At 43.0% G+C, this 22903-nt stretch overlaps 1 protein-coding gene across 15 annotated transcripts in view; it reads left to right on the top strand.

Moving 5' to 3' along the window:
- sash1a (SAM and SH3 domain containing 1a) overlaps positions 1-22903 on the top strand; it is a 107831-nt gene that overhangs the window by 76959 nt on the left and 7969 nt on the right. For 4 of the 15 annotated variants that reach the window (XM_077586787.1, XM_077586796.1, XM_077586792.1 and 1 more), the window contains exons 2-13: positions 2207-2335; positions 8554-8604; positions 8914-8963; positions 12115-12155; positions 12247-12336; positions 12413-12525; positions 13920-14018; positions 18129-18267; positions 18811-19763; positions 21517-21591; positions 21681-21824; positions 22698-22830. In XM_077586787.1, the coding sequence (XP_077442913.1) occupies positions 2207-2335; positions 8554-8604; positions 8914-8963; positions 12115-12155; positions 12247-12336; positions 12413-12525; positions 13920-14018; positions 18129-18267; positions 18811-19763; positions 21517-21591; positions 21681-21824; positions 22698-22830 (2017 nt within the window). Of the gene's footprint in view, positions 1-2206; positions 2336-8553; positions 8605-8913; positions 8964-12114; positions 12156-12246; positions 12337-12412; positions 12526-13919; positions 14019-15801; positions 16030-18128; positions 18268-18810; positions 19764-21516; positions 21592-21680; positions 21825-22697; positions 22831-22903 lie in introns of those variants that run through there. The other 11 variants (XM_077586788.1, XM_077586793.1, XM_077586795.1 and 8 more) reach the window with 8 other exon arrangements.

Here is a 22903-nt window from a genome sequence, read left to right as displayed (position 1 = left end):
TTGTGCCCTTTTTGAATTTAAAATTGATCGATTAAATATGTGCCTCGATCTTAATCGCTTCCACGCTAACATTGTTGCAGGTGACGTGTAAGCTCGGTTGTATTGTACCGACTCCATCGTTCATCTACAAACAAAAGATTAGTACAATATGACACAAAACAAGTCAGCTGGCAGTCATGTTAACCGGCCGATCCAGTTGCAAAGTCGCCTAGCATGTGAAAGTGATCACGCCACTGACGTTCTCTAGATATAATATGACACACCTGTCTCCATTGTAACCACTTTGTCATTGTTCTTTCCCAAAAGAGCGCAGTCGTGAGTCCAGTTTAGTGACAATGCAACGGCTACCCAGCATTCAACGTCACTGAACCCGGAACTGTCAGGAATGTTAGTCCAAAGAATTGACCAGAACAGGCTCTGATGGCTTTTGCTTGCACTTCAGCCTCTGCAGATGCTATCATTTCAATTGCATGCTGCACTGCCGTAATGAGATGGAAATTGTCCCCACTTCGAATGAGGCTTTAGAACTTGTTCAAATGACCTACGGAAAGGCAAGCGGTCCGTTGAAGCGAGCCTTCGTGCTTGCAGGAATGCTATGTGAGGAATTCCATGGCCAATTGATTAAGCGAGGAAAGTTGCTTGGCCTTCTCACTTGTTTCCATTCTCAAAATTGCAGCTACAGTAAAGGGAGGACATAACTTTAAATATCAAAGTATAAAATGAATGTCTTTTTACTTGCCCTACAGCAAGATCATTTGACAGTTTGGCCTTTTATTCATTTTTTCTCTCTCTATTAACCCGCCCTACTTTATATTACATGTTCCTGACAGATGATACACACTAGCATTCCCACATCTTCCTCCTTGGGTGTTGTTTTTATTGTTCCAAGTCAATATTGAAAGTTGGAACCTCCCTTTTCGTTCAGGGTGGAGGAACAATTACATCATTCAGAGTCGTATGACTTTCCTTAATGTTTGTCGCCAACTTTCTCTCTCTAATTGGAGTTCTTTTAGTTTGTGGTCACTTTTCATGACAGGCAAGCCATAACCTTGAGATATCGAACAAACACCCTCAAGGTCCAGTTTTCCGCAACTACACGAAACCATCCTAAATCAAATCTTCATGTGATTGATGCTTTGGAGAAGCACAGTCGTCCAAAACAGTTGAATCAGCTAGGTTGACGACACAGCCTTAGTCATCACTTCTGCCGGTATGATCAAGCCAATCCATCAAGCTTAGCACCAACTAAAACGGTCCACAGCTTACCAGGAGATTTTTCAACATACAGCCGTTTGCGTCAATGTGTACGATACGATGTAGCCGTTTTATTCGGGCCACTCTTGGTTTGTCTTGGGTTGTTTTGGAATCTCCTGCATGTTAATGTGTAAAGAAGACCCCATGCCTGTCTTTGCATGTGTCACTGGCAAGCCTCACTTCCACTCACAGTGATCTATTCATCTGCGGTCTGGCACCCGCATAGGGAGTCCGGTTGAGAATGTCTGAGGGAGTCTGTTGCAGTGACTCAATTCTAGTTGTCGGCCTGGCACAGATTAGATCAACACTGATGAATATTTATTGCGAGGATGGCAAACATTTTTACAAAGGCTAACAAACAAACTCAAGATTCTGAAGTAGTGTGGGAGGTTCTCATGAAAACAAGATTTCTGCCATTCCTGTAGTGTTTAACATACCTGATACATATCATTTTTTGGGTGTTATGGATCGAACACTTTCTAGTCGTGACCCGAAATATGAGTCCAAAGACAAAGACAGGATCTGAACACTAGCAAGCGGAAGACTGTGCTTAGTTTCAGGGAAAGAGCAGCCGAGGTATATCGGGACAAAGACCAGAAACAAAGTGTGGCCTGATGTAAGGCATGATAAAAATGTTAGTTTAAAAAAATGGACCCCATTGATTGAAAACTTTTGTGTATGTATTGAATGTGCAGTGATTATCGAATGGGAACAATGCATCATCCTGTGTACGCCCGCCCTCATGTTTGGTTTGGTTGAAACTGTTTAAACGATTGGTAAAGCAACAGCTGCACTTTCATAAATATTTAGATCATTTTCGGAAATTGCATGAATTGAATTATGTAAGTATGATATGAACTCTGCATCAACCTGGATGTCATGCTTGTTTTCTCGCAACATTTTCTCTTGCTATTTGTTTTGTTGTTAAATATATTTCTCTCTCTTTGTACAGGATGGTTCGCTGGGCAACATAGATGACCTCGCTGAGGAGTACTCGGAATACTACAACACTTGCTTCGGTGACGTTAGCGACCGTATGGAGGAGCTTCGCAAAAGACGGGTGTCCCAAGAGCTTGACATGGTGAGTGTACACTGACACTTTGTTCAGCTGTTGTTAGATTGCAACTATTTTTGTCATGTGAGAGTAAAAAAGCATGACAGCAACTTGGCCAAAGGAGTGTAACCCAACACCGTAGTGATTGTAGAAATCCACAGGAGAGTTGGGTTGTCCCTTTCACATGGATGTAGGGTAGTGGGGCACCCTCTTTGGTTGCCTAGCTACAAGCAAGCGTTTGAAGGAATGCAGCGGGTACTACCACAAAGATTGTTTGTGTGTAGGCGCCCTAGTCAGTGAGCGCACATGTAAACAAATTGAGTTTAGTGCATCCTCTAATGTTGAGCATGAGCCGCTTCGAGATGTTTTATTCATATTTAGAACGATGGTTACACTTGAATTTAAAACTTGTTTTCTCCAATCATTTTTATTAGGATAGTCACGTTCTATCCATGACCCATCTTGGCCTTCCTCCATTATGTCAAAGCTGGGAAGCCCCATCTTGAGTTACATTTGAGTGGAAACTGATGAAGTCACGTTTTTGTTGCACGGTTAGACTAAAATATGTGATCTGCTAAAGTTTGAGGTCCATGGTCAAACTACAAAAATGTGTCTCCAGATGCTGATTATGTGACGTAACCATTGGACTCACGTATTACTCGCGCGTGCTGCATATGGAAATTCATTGAACCGTAACCTTTTATTCTACATTTCCTTTTTCAATGTTTTTTTGATTGTGACGATGTGGTTTTGGTTGGGTGAACGAGGGCGCCAACGAAAGCAGCAGGTTTATGAATGCATCTTTTTAACAACACATCAAAGTCATTTACACTGGAAATAATGACGCATGTCTTTGACTGTTCTCACTGTGTGGCCCTAGAGTTAAATATAATATTGTAAATTGCCTAAAGATGATTTGAAACAGTCCCATCTTTGACGGATAAAACCTGGGAAGGGGAAGTAATCAGTGCCGGCTTTTGTCGAAGAAGAAGAGGCGAGAGCTGGCTGGGCCTTGAGCCTGAAGGAGGATGTGGACTGGGGCGAAGGATGAAGAGGAGAGTTCAGTTTGAGAGCCTGCAGCTGTCTCGCCACTCTGCATAGTTTGGCAGCAAAATATAAAGAGGAGGGAATGGGACAACACCTCATTGAGGTTCAGTCTCAAAAGCAACAGTCTCAACCCACGGTGTATATATTTGACTTCATACCCTTCCTGTATTTATTAAGTATTCACAGATCTTGAACCCACTGGAGCTACTACCAGATTATGCTAAGATTTTATACAATGCTATTACCCCGAAAGCGCTAAGGTCTCACTTTTGGGCGATTGAATCTAATTAGAACAAGGGGACAGAGTTAGCTTGAAATGCCATACACCTGTCTTCCCGTGGATTGATGGCGGTAAAAAGAAGGTCACAATCAATGGAGTCTGTTAATGGCGAGGCATTTAGAAAGTGGCTCTCTAGAGGGACGAGGCTGTTAGACGAAAGGCCAAAGTCTTGGAAAGGGTACAGGAAGATTGGGCTCCACAACATTGACTCCCTTTCCGGTTATTGTCTTTCTTCCCGTCTCAATGAGATCAAATCACCAGTCGGCAGGATGATTTCTAGTCAGAATGTATTGTATGTTTTTTTATGGGTTGATCACTCAACTTTGGCTGACATATTTGTTTTGCCACTATCTCAACTCTTTGCAAATAAGGCCTTTGTCAGGTAGCCGAACTAAGTTGGTTTAAGATAGCTAAGTTCTTGACCATTGGTAGTCTAGTTTGCATTGATGGTGGCAATGGCTCCGGGACTGCCCGGCAATCAGCAGGTAGTCAGTGATAAACAGATAAGTATGGAGGATGGATGGAAGTCACTGATGTCCGACAATGTTTTTTGGGTTGTACTGGGATATTGTTTTTTTGCTTTCCGTGTTGTTTCGCACTATGTATCCGCTCGGCTTTTAAATAGCCCAGTGTTGCCCATTCAAGTAAAACATGTCTCTTATCCTATTTGGAGCCGATGATGGAGGCTCTCAGAGATCACTATCCACTTCCTGCTGGGCCTCCCAGCGTGTTGTTTCTCTGTATCTTCGTGTTAGCGTGGCAACAAAGGAGGCTAAATCAACATCCCCTTAGGGAACGGGGACCTATGGATTAGCACTACCATGCACCCTTTCCCAGCAGTCTAATACTATACGTCAATGGGAATCTCATTGTTATGCTGATGGTACAGAATTATTCAGAAGCCGCATGTACAGGACCCAAGCTGCGGCAATCGGATGGGTAAATTCTCATGGAGCGAGAGGGGAGAAAATCCATCCCAGAGATGTAAGAGATGGAGCTTGCCAAAAAGGGATTGGGTTTTTTTTAGCTGTAGGGCGAGCCTTTTAACTTCATGCTATAAAGCAGCAGGAGACATTAAAGAGAAATCTTATGAATGTCATTCCCAAGCTTGGAGTATCCGATGTGTCTTTGATGAGTTCCTTTGATTCTCTATTTAACAGGAAATTCTTGATTGTGCGATGGCATTGCTTAAGACTCGGGGAATAACCTCAGGAATGCTTAGTGATTGGTTGGCCGCCGAGACTGAGAAGTGTTGTGCTTGTCCAGAGGCGAGCGGCAGCGGAACTAAGTTCTTTCTCAAAGTATGGCAAATCATTGAGGTTAGGACCACAAAGAAGAAAGAAAGACAAATGCCAGGTGCTTGTTTGTTCTTTCCACCGCCGGGCATTAGCATCGGAACGTAGCCTGCGGATCTTTTGTTACGTTAAGACTTCTTTCAAATATATGTCGGCGCACCTTCAATGTTGGGATAACCCGTCAGCAGGTGTTGACTTTGTAATTCTAGGTTTGCATTTATTTGTCAGCCCACAGAAGGTGACTATGTCATTGGAATTTGTAATAACTCCGCTATTTGGTCTTTGAATAGCAAAAATAATGTTGATCCAGAAGGAATGCTTTCCAAACAAGCATGCCTTGTGTGAATGTTCTCACTAACATGCCAATTTTTGGAATAGGCGACGGTTGAGGTGTTACCGTGAGTGGGTTGGCTGGATCTTTTCTCTTTTACTATTGGCTACCTAAAACATCAAACTGATGCGTATGTGTTTCTATGTACGAACATTTCCGCATGCTTGAATCACGCCATACTGGTCCCACGGCTTAGCGTCCTTTTTAGGGGCTTGCACCAGGCTTTCCAGTTGGTGCTTGTTTCTCCCGCAGAACTATCCACCTCAATCTCGCCTACTCAGTCTTGTTGGTCTGTGCCAGCTGGCACACCTCCACTTGCCCACCCGGTCTTTCGGGTTTTGCCGCGTAGCCGCCTACCTTTCAAACCTGGCGCTGTCTAGATATACTGTGGTAAGTGTGACCCTTGGTGTGTTTGGCAGTTATGTTTGATCCAGCTGTTGCTATATAACTTACACATGGTATTTTTGTCCTGTACTTTTTGGAAATGCAACTGTAAAGCATAATTATTCGCTGGGGTCTTGTAAAATTGACTATCAATCAAAAGAGATTTTCAAGGATATGCGATAATTCCATTTCGACACGAGTGTTATATTGAGCACCGTTTTTTTTGGAGTTGTTGAGTCGTGTGGCTACAGCTCAATTTTCTACAGCTGATGCCATTTTGTCGTCTTTAGACTGCCAATAAATACACTAGTAATTCAATTGCTTCAAGACGCAATAAAATCCGCAGACAATTCCTCATATTAAAACACAAATGAACCCATTAGTTTCCAATCCCGAGCAATATATCAAGATAATTTCCTTGCAGCAATTTGTTCGTGCCCAACGTCATAGTTTCTCGGTCTGCAGTGAGCGTGATTCTCATTACGGCAAAGATGCCTTCGCCATGCTCCCCTCAGCTGATCTTTCATTCAATTCAGTCACACATAAGCCATCAGTGCCGGCGTCACAAACAAGCCCACTGACTGATCTCCACGTTCACACGCATGTACACTAGTTCACAGTAAGGTAAGTGGGACAACATCTCGGGCTGATGCAGCTAAGTCCAAGTAAAGTATTGCGTCGCCCCCTCAGGGATTCGTTTGTGAACTATCCTTCCCTCGCCCACGTACAAACCTGCCAAAAATATTGATTTTCTTTTTTCTGTCAGCAAAGCTTCTGACAACTCCGAATTTTACTACCCCCGTAAGCTTTTGCATGAATTTTTCAACATCAATGTGTTCTCACAGTGCTTCTTTTCGCTGATCTTCCACACTTTCAAAGCCTCCCTCTGTGTTAAAGATTGAAAAGAAGGGAGTTGTGTCTTTGAATCCGTGTACATCATCCGTGATGAAATGTATTATTCGCCGTCAGATGGTATGGTTTTGAAATTGCAGGCATATTGGGCCAGACAGCTAACGAACGGCAGGGTGTTTATAAAAATAGATTTTGCCTTCGGTCGACTGTCATTGCTGCCGACAAAGTCATAAAAGTGGATCTGATAGCCGAAGCAATCTCGTCCCACTTTGTGAGAAACCCTGTGATGTGTCACCGAGTTCTCAACTGATTCGCATTCTTTGTTCAGCCACATCATTGTTAACAGATCAGTACTTTAAACCCAGCAGGCGGCCAAGGTTATTTAAGGTTAGATTTGTTCTAATAACTTTCTCAAATGTTGCCCAGGATACATAAAACATGCCTTTTTTAAATCAGAAATGCAACCAACCATGTTTTACCATTTACTATGCAAGGATTGGAGTATTCATTTTTCATAATTTTGGTTAAATCTCATTATTCTGACTGGGAAACAGCAGTTTAGAGTATTTGAGATTATCTTTGATACCTGCTGTATAGGCTCTCGATAGTTTTTAGTTTTTTTTTGTCCTACTACAACCAAGTTTTGCATCGTTAAACATTTTTTCCCTAATCTTTCCGACATGAATCCTGGCATTCTAATAAATCCACTTCCTTTTCCTCTATTGGCTTGTTAGATGAGAGTTTTTGGCATGAGTCAGATGATACCTGTCATCTCACTTAAAGGAATATTCCGTCTCTGAGTTGGGACAGATTGTTTTATTGCGCTGATTTGACATGACCTGATTTTGGGTCTTGGAAAAAGATACGGCGAGAATGTAAATAGATTAATAGGCCTAAGGTTGTTTAGGGCTTGAGATAGAGTACAACTATTCCATCCTGATAAACACTCGGAAAAAAAATCCCATTTTATGGTCATACCGATCAGGAAGTGTGACAGAGTAGGTTTCAGTTTCCTTTGGGTGTTAAGATATGATTCATTTGAGAGAAAAATGATCATTTCTCTTTTCCTGTTCTTTTGTAAAGATGACCTAATTCCTCTTTTGTTATAAAAAGTTTATGAGTCGGCTTCCAGGCTGTCAACATGACAGTCAATTCCTTTATACGGCCAAAGTATTTAACTTAGTATTGTGTCATGTCCACTCACATAAAAAAATAGCCAAAATAACCACGCTTTTTATTGCTGTCAATGTCAGTTCATCAACTAGATATGGGATTTAACATTTATTAATAACTGTATGTCAGTGAGAATTTTAGACATACATTCAACCAAAGAAATGTGATATTGACTTTTTGTTCCTCGTGGCCCTTGATATCTTTTTTTTTTAAATACCTGTTCCAGTTTCTTTGGCAACCAGCCTAGATGAGAAATGAATGGCCGTGTTTGACTTTTAAATTTATGTAATGATTTCACAATCTGTGACAGTAATACCTTGAATAGTCACATTTGAATTGCATAACTTTTCCTTCCTAGTTTTTGCAGTTAATACCAGTAAATAGAAAAAGAAGTTTATTTTTGCCATGGATGACTCACACTTAGAAGTTGTGAGTTATCGAAATATTTGGTGTGAACACATCATTACTGTCATTTGAGAACCTTATTTGTGGAGCAATATTTTTGTTTTTTTAAGCATGTATCAATAAAGTCTGTTGCTTTAGGCTAAAGTTGAGGTCCACTACTCTTCAATATTATTTCAAGGGCAATTGAAATGGGTAATGCTGCTTTTTGCATGGCTCAACATGAGTAGTTGAGGGGGTGGGTTAAACAAGGTAGAGGCACGTGCTCGTGTGTTTGTTTCTACCCGTGTCAGGGAGGTTTGTCGACATACCCAAGAATGGGCTTGCCGCATGAGCGTATTAATATTATGACTTAAAGTCTCGCCTGCAGTCACTTGGGCCCTTTTCTTTTGTAACAACACGATCTTATGCATGGTCTTTTACAGACATGCGGTCCTGAAACTGTACTATATTGACTCATTTCCCCTTCTCTCTCCCATAGGAGAAACCGGATCCAAACAATATCTCTTTACAGCTTCGCACTGAGCTTCAGGTACGTTGATGACACACACATGAACATTCAATATTCACTACAATTGGAACGAAACAAGAAAATGACTCATGTCTTCCAGGGTTAGACTATATCACTGCCATAAAACCTTTGTTAACTTTACAGCCGGTGTTATCAGTGACATATTTGTCCAGAGAAAAGTTAAACATTAATGTCTATAAAGCCAGATTGACCTGTATTTGGTTTAATACTCTGAGAATGGAGGAATGTATACCCAAGGTATTGTGTACTGCACAGTTAGAGATTTACGGCAACTTTTAACAAGTGTCCCTGTCCGTCTCTTGTCCCCAGGAGTCCTTGGGATTCAGCAGTGAAGTCTCAACTCCAGAAACGGACAGAAAGTAAGTCCGTCTCATCTCCAAGCAAACCCTGGAATTGTATATTCTGTAGCACGGTCAAAGCCTGAGAGTGTCAAACATGGCGTCACGTGTCAAAATGTAGCTTCTCCACGCATAAACGCACTTGCACCTGCTGGGTGGGGTGATTGATGGATCTGGCTAGCCAGGGGCCTTCAAGGAAAGGTCACTCAAGCGTGCCTACTGGCGGTCCAGGTCAACTCCTCAGGTGGAAAGCTGCCACTTAATAGATGAGTGCAGCCATGCGTGGGGAAGAAGGTCGACTTTGTGTTTGGGGGAAACTATGGTGCATGTAGATACATGTAAACACTGTTTTTTTCTTAGAGTTGTAATGTAACTACAAAAATTCTAGTAGAAGACAGGTTGAAGGTAACAACTGTTAACCTTCAAAGTTCCATATTTTTCTTTTTGCAATCAGCAGCATGTTTTGTTTTTACGCTTATGTTAATGTGTGATTATTATTCCAAACATGAATGAGACAAACGGAGGAAGTCAGACATTTCAAGTTGCCCTTCAAAAATAAGAGATCTGAGATTTTGCTCCTTTCCCCAAAAAAAGCAATTAAAATATAGTCTATCCAAAACCTGTAGGAGTTCAGCCATTTTACATACATTTTGGCCATTTTGTAAGGTTGCTACTAAACTATTAGGGTTCATACAGTACTCCCTGTAAAACATGAATAACTTACCTGCAAATTTGTGGTACTCATCCAAATCTTCCTTACCTTGAACCCAAATTTAACATTGCTTTACATTTAACAATGTTTATTTTAGCTTTTTTATATATTTTTAGATTTTACAAAATGATTTTTGAACTAAAAACACAGAAAAAAATGATCAAAAATTACAATTATTGATTTAAAAGGGGGGGAAATCAGGAAATTTAATATACATCTATACTCTTTATTTGAATTTGATCCTAAAACAGAAAGTCGGCACTCGTGATTTACCTTCCCGGGCCACACAAAATGATGCGGCGGGCCAGATTTGGCCCCCGGGCTGCCACTTTGACAAATGTACCCTAACATATGCAGACCATCTGGTCCCACCCTTACAAGTGATGTTGATGTATATTATGTTATGCAGTGTGTACATTACGGTGCATTGTCATATCCCACATAGGCTTTGTGACGCATAATTTGCATCCCTCCGTCCACATCCTTACGGCACTGACAGGAAAACCACTGTCTCCACTGGTTGCAACAGGTTTTCTCCTTTCCTTCCTGCCTTTGTGTCCAGATGGGGGTGGGGGGGCGCATGTTGAGGGCGATGGCCAGATGATTACGGACCAAGGAGCTTTATTGACTGGGGTTGGGAGTGGTTCCTGTTACACAAAGTAGATGAGATCATTCCATAGAAATGGGTCACACTCCAAAAAAAAGGGCATGTCGTTACTTCCTTTGTAAAACCAGTCAAGTATGTACTTGGCACTTTTTCTCCAAGTGGGATGACATAGACTGCAGTTCCCTGTTAGCTTGGAATTGATAGAAAATAGGTGGATAGGTGCTTCAGATGCACCAAAAAGTCTTGGCGTTCATATTTTTGGGGAGATTGGTCACCCCCGGGTGACCCTAAACGATCTCGAACTGTTCACATGCCAAGCATGTGCAGCAAAGGAAGCGCATACCACAATCCGGCCTCTCTCGTCGATGTATATGTTGCACAGACAAAAGCCCCAACGTGATGGGAACCAGATGCCAAATTATTTGGAATGACGTCTTCGCTTTGGATTTGCTGTCTTCTTCCTGCCAGTCTGGCTTTTTTTCTTGCTCGGATGACACCCGGCGTTTAAAGATTGCATAAAGAATGCCCTCGTAACAGAGAGTGAAGAAAAAATTAAATAATACTGAATGAAATTGATCTTGATTGGAGGTAACATGACATTTGAAGCACCTAAAGAGCTGTAAAAGAAATGTACCGTGCTCTAATTAACGTTCAAATGTAGAAATTCTTATTATACTCTTTCCCTTAATTGGGAAAGTGAGGGTTTTGCTGATAAGCATCTTCCGTTTGTGTGAGATTAAAATGAAAAAGATGCAGGGTTAAACCAATTAGGTAGGCAAGACTGCACAATGCCTAGATTGACACGCTCTATGAAAAACATGCAGGATTTTTTTTCTAAGTGTGCAAGCAGCTCAAATGTGCGTGCGGGATAATTTATAGAGCATGACGGAAGAAGCATTGCTGTGGTTGGGGGGGGGGACGCTGCCGCAGAAACGGTTTCTTTGACTTAGTTCTATAGGCAAATGAGATGAGGCATCCTTTCAATTAGCATCTCATTACGTTACCATTGGAAGAGGCATTGAAATAGTCACACAGGTACTGTAAAAGTGGAAAGTTTTCCGTGCTGAGTTAGGATTCTCTCCTAATTTTAATGACTTTGGACAGTTTATCGATATGTCAGGACTTTCCACGTCTCCCACTCCTCTCCCGTGTCAAGCTTGTGACCAGCGGAGGGAAGTGGAAAAACAAATAGGCTGAGTCTGCCTTCTTTCATTTTATTTCGCCCCCTCTGACTGTGTCCTCTTTTCCCCTCTCCTCTATATTTGGTTGAGTTTTTTTACTCGCTTGCTGCTCCTCATTAGAGTTGTCAGCGCTCTAGAATATAGGGAGTCCTTCTGACCTCAGGTGGTGAAGAGATGGAGCTGCAGCTTCAGCTTTTAACTTCAGTTGCTGTACACGAGGGGTGTCAGACTCGGGTTGGTTCGCGGGCCGCTTTAACGTCAACTTGATTTCACGTGGGCCGGATCATTTAGATATAATATTTAGATTTTTAAAAAAATAACTGGATTAAAAGCCCTGAATATTCAGTTTTTTATAGATCTAAAACAATGTTTATTTTAGCTTTTTTTATATATATATTTTTAGATTTTACAAAATGATTTTTGAACTAAAAACACAGAAAAAATGGATTAAAAATGACAATTATTGATTTAAAAAGGGGAAAATCAGGAAATTTATTATACATCTATACTTTTCATTTTAATTTGATCCTAAAACAGAAAGTCGGCACTCATGATTTACTTTCCCGGGCCACACAAAATGATGCGGCGGGCCAGATTTGGCCCCCGGGCCGCCACTTTGACACCTGTGCTATACACAAATTAATAAATAGATAATTTCTTGTTTACCCTCAGGATGTCCCTGCACAAGTCTAGCTCTGAAGACGGATCTGGAGGTAAGTGTTTTTGCACCATTACCACTCTTTACCAACAACACATTTTTCAAAATAAATAAATAAATGACTGTATATTTTCATCTCCTTGCAGGAAAATGGGACAACAAAAAGAAAAACAAGTCATTCTGGCAGAATTTCCGCAAATCCCAACACAAACCGGTTGTCCGCCAGCCATCCAAAAGTACATTTGCTCTTTTTTTTTCCACGTTTAGGATGTTAACTCGCACCCAGTGTTCACCGTTGTCGTCTTTTTTTAGGTGAAGACATTGGCTACGTGGCCAGCGAGATCACCATGAGCGACGAAGAGCGAATCCAGCTGATGATGATGGTCAAGGAGAAGATGATCACTGTAGAAGAAGCTCTGGCCCGGGTAGGAACCTTCAAAGAACTTCCTACTTCTTACTAAAAGGACTTACTGTTACTAAACTAGTCCCTGTTAACCCGTCCTGGTTGGTATTTGCACACACAGTCCAGACTACTATGGATTCTAGCTTGTTATTCCTTTTTTTGTGGGGAATGATTTCTTGGAGTGTGTGTTTAAGAATTTGGTGTAGAATCTGGTGAGGTGGAGGACTTTGGTGGCTGGCTTTTAGTATCTGGACATGGTGGATTCTCATTTGGCTTCCCTTTTAGATTCTTTCATCCTTTTGACGTGAACTTCCAATTGTTGTGTGTTCTGCTACTTGTCCCGATTTTCCTTGCCTTCCTTCCGGTCACTCACCCACCTCCCCAAATGCCTTGCTCATGACCGCCGCCGCCTTGACCGTCCAATAACGTCTGAGCTCGCTTGAAATTTGCTATTGGCTGACAAGAAGACAAACAATCAATGAGAAAGCTTTGTGGATTGAGTTCACTTGTAGAAAAAGACATCACTGACTTTTAAAATTCGGAAAAGGGATGTAGTGAGTTGAAAACTGTGCGTTTACCTTTGATTATGATTTGGCGGTGATTTCATGAGTAAAAGGTCACAAAGCAGAACCTTGAACAAAAGTAAATCATAATAATTTGGCTCATATACAGAACCACATAACAAAAGTAGGTCGAAAGGAATTTTGCTGTACTTAAACTCCATATTAAGTTTATTTTAAATGGGCTTTTAAATAACACTACAACTCTATAATTAATATAAGTGGTGCTGAAGCAGAGTGCAGCAATTAATTGATGATCAAATTAATCTGCAGCTTTTATTTTTTAGGATTTTTTAAACCCACACCAAATTTTGAACTAATAGTGCACTCAACTATAAGCCACATATTTCACTTTAGACTCTAAAAAAACATAAATATGAAGCTGAAATGGTCTGTTAACTGTGGGATTCAGAGTATGGGGAATAAAATGTAGCCATTCTCCAAATAATTGCATTTTGACATCCAAATGAAGCCATTTGCAAATATGAGTTCAAACTATACTTCAAATACAAATGTTTAATTTGATTACCCATTGAAACAATGGCTAAATGCATTCTATAACTATTGCTAGTCACATTTGGAAAATCTTGCATCCCGTTCCTATTACTGTGTTTGTCCTATACAAGCTCTCCTCGACTTTTAGACTTTTTTCCATCCCCACCGTTATACTGAAACTTTTCAAGCAAACACATATACACAATTCATCGAGCTGAGTTCTGTAATTAGTCCAAAGAGCATAATTCCCGACCACGACATGGCTTTTGAATGCACGCCGCAACTGTCCACAAGCGCACGAAAAGAGCACTGGCGCCTCCCTCCCGCTCCCTCTCTTCTTAACTCTTCTTCCTCCACGTAGCTGAAGGAGTATGAGCGCAGCAGACAGTCCGGCAGTTGTGACACTGCAGAATGGACTGAGGGAGCTGCGACCAGTCCAAACCAGTCCTCAAACTGCGACGTAAGTACCCCCAAACCCCCTCCTACCCTCCCGCACCCCAAATTTCTCACCATCGACTCCTCTTACCTCTCAAAGATGAATTTTCATTCCAATGCATGTTGGTTGTCTTTTTTGCGCCTGCTTGTAAGACAAAACCAGTCCACTTCCATCTTGCCGGCCCTCCTCTTCCTCCTTCCTACTTTATTTTGACCCCCAACAATTCTACAATGGCCAAACGATACTTCCATTATGTCCTATTTGTTTTGTATTGGATCTCCGCTCCACCATATCATTTGGGATCATACTACATTTCAGTTTAAGTTGGGAGAAGGCGCTTCGGTGACGTTTTTATGGCGGATGGCTGACGCTGGCCAAACCACAGAACATTGCATTGTAGCCTTTTAAGTATTAGTAATTGTCTGTTGTTCGCGCACGTCTGTCTTGGTTGGCTTTTTGCATTTCTAATCTAGGTCACAGATGATTTTCATTAGCCTCACGCGCTATGGTATCATATGGGCGAAACGTGCTATTTAGTCCAGTGCACGGCCTACTTTTTGCAACAGGATGTGAGTTGTTTCCAAGATCCAATTCCGTATAAGTAATGTTTCTATTTTCTGTCGCTTTTGAAAACACTGAGAGACACTGAGCGACACCCGAGCTTCTTTTGATTGAATGAAAGTGGCTTTTTTTTAAGAAGGCAGTCAGTTTCACTTCATAAACATGAAAATTTGTGTACATTGCTGAAAAGAAAATGTCAACTCATTCACTTCTATTGACAGGGATAGACCTCCAATCCATTTTTGCAGGAATGCGATTTCTTCCTTTCTGATGGCCCGCCGGGCTTATAAACCCTGAAATGGTAACTGTGTTGCCAATGTAAAAAAAAAAAAAACTCATTCATAAAGCAACTCTGGTTCGTCTGTCAATGTCAATGGGAATTACTGAATGAGTTGAAAATGTAGAAAGTAAAACAGAAGTACCGTATTTTGCCGTTTAATATACCCGGGTATATTAAATGATTTTTGCTTTTTTGAGCCTCCCGTTTGTGCGCCAGTTAATATACCCCTGCCGTTTACTATACCCCTGCAACTCAGCTTTTTTGGCAAGATTTGTATGGTGTTCATGGGGGCATAATTATAGATACTTAAGTTCATTAAAATTACCCTAAGTCAGACTTTATTCAGCAGTAAGAAGTTTTAACCTGAGCAGTAGTTTTAGTCTGCAAAACGTTGATGCACCCCGTCACGGCATAAAGAGTGCGTAGTGGATCGTACCCTCCCGTTTGTGCGCCATTTAATATACCCCTGCCCTTTAATATACCCGGGTATATTAAATGGGGGGTATATTAAACAGCAAAATACGGTACAAATTTATCACAAAAACCACGTTGAGTCCTCTACTGCAATTTTCTCACTTCCTATGTGACCATTGATTGATTTTTTGGAGAAACAGAGAAAGACTTACTGAAGTTTTTTTGGATTTGAAGAACAAAATCTATGGCGGCAGCTTTGTCCCATAAAGAGGAAATCCTAAAATTGGCATCCCTTGTATTGTTTAAACTCCTTCCGGGGGGGCTCTATGATGTCAACCACTTCTTGAATGGAATTAAGGTCAATCCCAACCGTCTGTGCTATATATGTAGACATGTCTGCACAGTACATGCCTGTTTCTCAAGTCATTATTATACTATTTAATGACAGTTGTTAATTCATGCCATCCGTCCGCCGTCTTCACGGATGGGCTTCCTTTCTGAGGCACACATTCCAGGATGGGCCATTAGGGATGCGGGGGCCACGGCGGGGTCACGGTGGGGGCTCAAATGCCGGGATTGTTCTCTGTGCACAACACACGCCGTTCTGTTGCTGCCGCGAGCGAAGCACGGCACACCCCGACCGCCCCTTATTCCCGAGTTGAAGCCAGACTCCGATCTCTGCGCTCAGATAGGATTTTTTGGACTTGGCATTTCCATGTGCCACTGCACGGTGCGGATTGTTGTCGAGGCGTAGCGAGCTTGGAGATTTGGAACGGACCGGTGAGTAAGAATGCATGGTAGTGTGTGAAGACAGATGTGGACGTGGTTTTTAAAAGGTTTTGGTGAATAGAAGGGGATTTGCTAAGGCGCTTGAGACCTTTGAGTCCTGATTGGATTGATTTGTGGCGAGATGTTTGACGGTTTGCACTGCTTTATCTTATCATGGCAGTCTGAAAATGGCTCATCTGTGCAGATCGGATCTTTAAAGAGTAGGCGTGCAATATTTATCTTATCCGTAATCGAACACTGCAATGCTGACATGCTTTGTGTTTGAGTCAGTCTTTTCGTTACTGAGTAAATGTTCACAATTTAGGAAATCTTGAAGAAAAGTGGGAATGGTGGTTTGCTAACAGGGGACTTTTGGTTTTGCCTGGTTTGGGAAAAAAAAGGTGAAATAATGGTCTGTGAGAACTGATCGTGTTTTCCAGCTTGTCAAAGATTCATAATGTTTGACTTGACAAACGTTTGGAAAGTTGGAGAGCGTCGCTGAGGCGATGCGGTGCCATGGAGTATTTAGCAAACGTCACGTGGACGCACGGGAGCGCGTTCCAAACCGCGGTTGTTTACATCATCCTCGCTGTATGTCAGCTGCCACCGAGCCAATCTTGTGGTGAAAAAAAAATGGGGGTTTTGAGAAAAGAGGCGAGTAATTAAGCTATTTCTTCATGGCTCGTCAGCCTCGACAGGCTCACTCTGTCCATCGTTTGGTGCGCATGAGCGTGCCCGTGTTCCTCTTTGTAAGTCGCATTGTCAACCTCGGCCAACCGTGATGCGCCGTTGCCGTGGAGACCTTTGGAAACAAGTGAGGCTCTCGCCGCTTCGTGAGAGTCTGCGTGATCTCTGCCAGCCGGCAATTATGCCACATGCTCGGGTCATCATCTTTACCCTCCCAGAAACGGCTGATTTTGGCCATGGTTTATGATTTAACGTCATTTTGACACGTCTGCCCGCTTGCTTTGTTTGTCTAAGAGTGTTGCTGCGCCATTTGTGTTCAATTGAGGCACTGTTTTGCGGTTTTATGTCTTGAGTCGTAAAATTGTTTACGGCCATAAATTGCTCCTTGTTTTAAAGTTTGCTTCCACTACTTAGTGTTAAGTCTTTTGTGAACATTTTGTTAGATGAGGCAAAAGTCAGGGTATGGAATAGACCCTTTAATTAATGCACAAATTATAATTTTTTTTAACCTAACTATGGCGTCAAAGGTCAACTTTTAATAGTTGACCACTATAGCAAGGAAAGGCTTCAAACTTGAACAGAATATGCAGCCTAAAAAACAAAGTATAACGATGATGGACCAAATGGTTATATTTGTCTTTTTAAATGTACTTTTAATGTTAACTTAGGTATGAATTGAATGATATGAATTGTATTTATTAACTTACTTATTACCTATCTATTTATGTCTAAAATGCCTTTCCTTTATCTGCATTCTCACCCTCTTGCTACCGTGACAACGAAATTTCCCGAATACGGGATGAATAAAGTTATCCAATCCAATTGGACGTCTACGACCGTCAATGGCAGTCATTGTTATGGGAATTGTGCATTTTTTTAGGCTTGAATGGAATCAAAGCACCAGTGATGAACCAACATCTCTTTTTTACTCCGCTACGACTTGACCAAGCGTTTAGCTGCAATAGCCATAAATGGGGCTAAAAAACAATTGGGTGTTGTCACCCCATAATGGAGCGTCCTCGCACCCCGTCGCCAACCCCCATGAGCCTTAACGGCCCCCCAACGACGACGCGGCCTATCCGATCGTTCCGCTGATTCATGTTCGCTCCATTCATTGTGTTGCAGTCCATTTTGTGGTGAATAAGTTGTGGTCTCCACACTGTCTGGCCTCCATTTCTCACCACACTAACTTTGACTCCATCTTAAACAATGGTCCCATTCAAGGCATGCAAGGATCCTAAAATGTATTTTTCTCATTTAGACGTTATTGCCAGATTCATCTGTGTTTTTTTTTTAAATCACATTTTTTTTGGTACTGCTTTGGTGGCATTTTTCTCTGTTCCATTCAGCAGGACTACTTAAGAATTCTGGCGTCAAGCAGACCGTCAACCCGCTTCCTCTCCTTTTTTTGTTTGTTGTTACAGCAGTCTCGCGAACAGTCCGACGACGAGCAATCGGAGGATTCGGTCAAGTTCAAACGGCTCCACAAGTTGGTTAATTCCACACGGCGGGTTCGGAAAAAGCTCATTAAAGTGGAAGAGGGAAAGAAGCATGGATCTCAAGGTTAGTATTTCTGGGAGAAATATTTGGTGTGCGGTCGATTGGTCACCGGTCTTTTGGTCGCCGTCTTCTGGTCGCCCCGACCGTAACAACGGGCGACTAAAAGACCGACGACCAAAAGACCGACGACAAAACAAGGTAAAACAACACGGTCTACGCATCAATAAAAGCCAACAATGGCCATGAGCAGTTTCACTGAGCCAACGTGTAAGTGTATTAGAGTTTGTATGTACATGCGTTGTCCCTTTAAGAAGGTACGTCCGTCAGGGTCTTAACAAGTTCTCCAACAAAAAAAATAAAAGTCCAGGAAATTTGTAGCTTTTCTTTAGCCTAATAATTACTAGGGCATTAAGTATGACTAAATAGTCATTCGCAGTTTGTATTTAGGGAATTTGAGCAACGATTTAAATGGTAATTATCAATAACCTTCCGGGCGACCAAAAGACCGGCGACCAATCGACCGTGTACCAAATATTTACATAACCTCATCATTGTAATATTGTGAAAATGATATCAAGTGATTTGACAATTTGTTCCCTTCTTCAGATTTCCTCAACGTAGAGTCATTGACCACCTGCGACGACAACAAAGCCTTGTACACGGGGGTCCTGAAAAAGCACTCGTTGCCTCAGGAGTCCCCCTCCCTCAGCCAAGACCACCTCTCGGTGGACGGAGACACGGACAGCCTGACCACCTCCCCTTCCTCCAGTAGCTTGGACACCTGGTCGGGCCACCGTTTGGTCAAGACCTTCAACAAGTCTTCCAGTACCCACGGCCTGATCCGGCCGCCCAGGAGAGCCCCGGGGGGCCCGGTCCCGGTCCCCGGCGGTAGCGGCTCCTCCTTCTCGGAGCTGGATGGCTGCGGCTTGGACGAGGAAGGGAAGTTGTCGCGCTCCACCACCGACGGCGAGATGCGGAAGGCCCTGAGCTCCATCTCCCACGGGGTAAGTAACAACGAGGCCCTGTACGCCTTTTACGGGCTGACCAAACCCCGCCCCAAAGCGCCGTCCCGCCGTCTCCTCCCCGTGGACGACGACAACAACCTCTCCCAAGGCGGTCCCAAATATCACGGCGCCGGCCGACACTACGGCAACCGGACGCCCAGAAAGCCCGACCCCAACTACTCGTACTCCACCAAACACCTCCTGTACCAGCGTTGGCGCAGCGCCAAGACCCCCGGCTCGCCCCCGTGCCCGGGCCCGCCGCCCCCCTCCCGCGGCGACTTAGCCAAATCGAAATGTTTTGCGGCGGGAGGCGGTTGGGTGTTCCCCTCCCGTCGGCTGCGGGGCCGCGGCGCGGTCAGCGAGCTGAACATCACCTACGTGGTGGAACGCAGCCTGTACGGTCACCTGAACTGGGCTCAGCTGGTCCGCCCGGTCACCCTCAGCCGGGCCGAGCGGCGCTGTCTGTTGGAGGAGGACCGCGAGGCGGACAGGAAATGGGCGGCCAGCGTGGACCGCTGCACCAAGCGGGTGCTCTTACGCATCCAGCAGAAGTCTGTGAGTTCAGACCGTGAGGTTTCCAGTCGGCCGCCTCGCCTCGCCTCGCGTGAGCGGGACTCGGAGTACGTCAAAGCTGCAGAATAGCTCTTTAGTTCAAGACGGTTGGAAGAGCCAGAGCGAGAGATGAGTTGGCGTCAAGAAACATTTCTGTTAAATACGACCAGGCGTGTTTTTCTTAGTTTTTTTTCTCCTCGTGGTTTGTAATGGAAACAAGTACATTAGGCGATTTGTTGTGGGATGCAGTTGGATAACATTTTTACCCAGTGGAAGCAGTTTTGTCACTTAAAATATTTCTTATTTAAAAAAATGGGGATTCATCCAGAAGAACACATCTCGTGGCTAATATAGGCACTTAGAAATGTGTCAATTAGGCGAAATTTTTGTGCACAAATTCCATCTTTATATCCTGGTTTCCAGTTTTGGGGCACTTGCTAAATGAGACAAATTCAGAAAAATGGGGTCCATAAAATCGGATTTGAAAAAACTTCTATATATGTTCAGCCCATTCGTACCTTCAAATAAGTATCTGGCCTGATTAAATAGGCAGAAAAATTGAAATTGGGTCATTTCAGTCGGCGCTGTTAACTTACTTTTAGTTAGAAACAACATCTAATAAAGATTAATCATCACTAAACTGCATACTAAAGTCGTTAAAAGTGATCAAAGATGAAAACGTTGCATTTAAGTTGTGCTGTTTGAGTTTTAAAAGCAATGCACTTAGATGGACATATAAAAATGTATACAAACTTTGCCTTGATGCTTAAAAGCTAAGGTCATTAGAACCGCCATTAGAATTATTGCCGCAATGACCGTCATTTAAAAAAAGAATAATAATAATAATAATGAACCCTGTTTAGAGTGATCCTGCAGCTTCGATGATACCTGAATCCCATGGATGTACCAGTGAGGTCGTTCTCATCCCAACAACTTTTTTGGACTCCACTTTTTTCTGTTCTCGCTTTTTTGTGTTTTGCCCTTTTTTCTTTTTTTTAAGGGGGCCCGTGCCTCTTTGATTTTTTTAGATGGTTTTCTTTCCTTGTAATTACCTCGGAAATGCTTTTTTCTTTTGAAATCTCTGGGTGCATGTCCATCCCATCGAGCATCTCCATCGCATTATTTTTGGACGCCGCTTCAAACGTGTTTGTTCTGCAAAAACCCTTCGCTTGGGAAAGCGGCAATGTGGCCCACAGCTGCATGCGCGGGAATATCGTTTTTTGAGGAATCTTCCTGCCGAGATTAAATGGTGTAATTTCCGAGGTTGAACTTTGACGTCGTCCTCAGCTTTGGGAGGATTCATCCAAATGAGAAGAGCGATAAGACAGGATGTCATTGTTTTCCTTTCATTTCGTCCTTTCCCATTGGAGACTTGCCCTCATCCTAAACAATCAACTGGGAATGTTTCTGTCCAAAGTTGGATGCAAGCTCCACCAGCCGAGGGCGCCCTAAACGTGCAGTGTTTTTTATTTTTTTATTTTTATGTGGCCACATCAAGAGAGTCCACTTTTCAAGCCACATGTTGGAACTGAATTTTCCGCTTATGGCCTCCATAAAATTGCTCTCAGAGCAAAAAAGCCCATCAAGTATTCCATCACATCCTCCGTTTTGGTGCGCCTCACATGACATCATGTCCGCTTCAAGCGCCCCAACCGTGATCGGTGTCATGCATGAATCACGACGCCTTCAATCGCATCGTCCGGCGGTGTTAATAAATCTTGGCTCATAATTTGGGTTTGACCCCCTTTTTTTGCAGAGAACGTGCAGCTTCGGTGGCTTCGACCTGTCCAACCGCTCCCTCCATGTCCTCAACACGGGCTCCGACACCACCGTAAGCGACCGATTGATGACGCCAACTCAAACAAAAAAAGCAGAACTGGGTCTGTTGTTATTCTAAATGTATGAATTTCATCCCTTAAGAATAAAGAGCAGGAGGCCATCTACAGGGAGGTGGTCAAGTCCCCCACGACCTCTCGCATATCGCTGGGCAAGAAGGTCAAGTCCGTCAAGGAGACCATGAGGAAGCGCATGTCCAAGAAGTACAGCAGCTCTCTATCCGAACAGGTGAAAACTCATTTTCTCTAGTTAACTGCTGCAAACAAGTATTTTGTGTGGATTCATCACATAATATTTTTGCCATGGTGTCAAACATGCGGGAAGTGGCCCGCAAGGGGTTCCGATCCGGCCAACGCCTGGGCTTGTCATGCCTGACGGGCATGTTGTAGCAGAAATAAATGCTTTTATTTATTTTTTTCAAGTGCAAAACCAGAAGAAAACCTCATTATTTGAATCCTTTACAGGAGGTTGAGCCGTATTGGCTAGTTCATGAGTCTGGCAGCATTTGTGGGTGGGTGGGAGTATTTGTGTTGGTTACAGGATAAACACTGGAATTGTCACGAACGGGGTCCACTTGTTTTGGGCGTGTGCTATGAGTAATGCTAGCGAGTCTCCCTGGGGCGTTTGCTCAAGGACGAGTACTGTAATGCTTACTCTGGCTATATTTGACTTGCCGTTGGCCTGGCCAGAGCATCTGTCCGTCGCGGTGGTCTTATGGCAAACTGTGACCCACATTTTCAGACTTAGTCATGGAGTTACTGCTTGTAAAAAGCCCCCCCACTTTAAACAGAAGTGGTTTTCTAAGCTAGAGTGCCCTCTACTGCGGTGCTAAAGATGACAACGTTTTGCGAATTATTGCGAGGTCTCCTTTAAATGAGAATCGACACTTTTCTATGACGGTCATTGCCTGCCATTGACAACAATAGTCGCCCCGAACAGGCGTTCAATCGCTACCAGCTTCCCGCTTTAAATGCGTTTGACGTCTACTGGTGATTAATGAATTTCAAATGGGAGCAGACATGATTTGACGTGTCCCGTCCTCAAAGGCAGCCGAGCGGTTAACAACATCCATTATTCCTTTTCCTCCTTTGCGCTCTCCAGTCTAGTCCGGATGGAACACCTGGTTCTCCGCAGTCCTCTCAGCCTGACAGCGACTCCCTGGAGAAGCCCAAACTCAAAGCAGGAGGTTCAGTGGAAAGTCTTCGAAGTTCACTAAGCGGACAAAGCTCAATGAGTAAGTTATTTATTTCCAAGTTGGAGTTTTTATGTGTTATTATAAACCCTTCTTTTACAATACTTGAATATGA

Source organism: Stigmatopora argus, chromosome 19 (assembly GCF_051989625.1).
Source record: "Stigmatopora argus isolate UIUO_Sarg chromosome 19, RoL_Sarg_1.0, whole genome shotgun sequence".
Lineage (NCBI taxonomy): Eukaryota > Metazoa > Chordata > Actinopteri > Syngnathiformes > Syngnathidae > Stigmatopora > Stigmatopora argus.
This window is presented reverse-complemented; position numbering and strand designations above follow the sequence as displayed.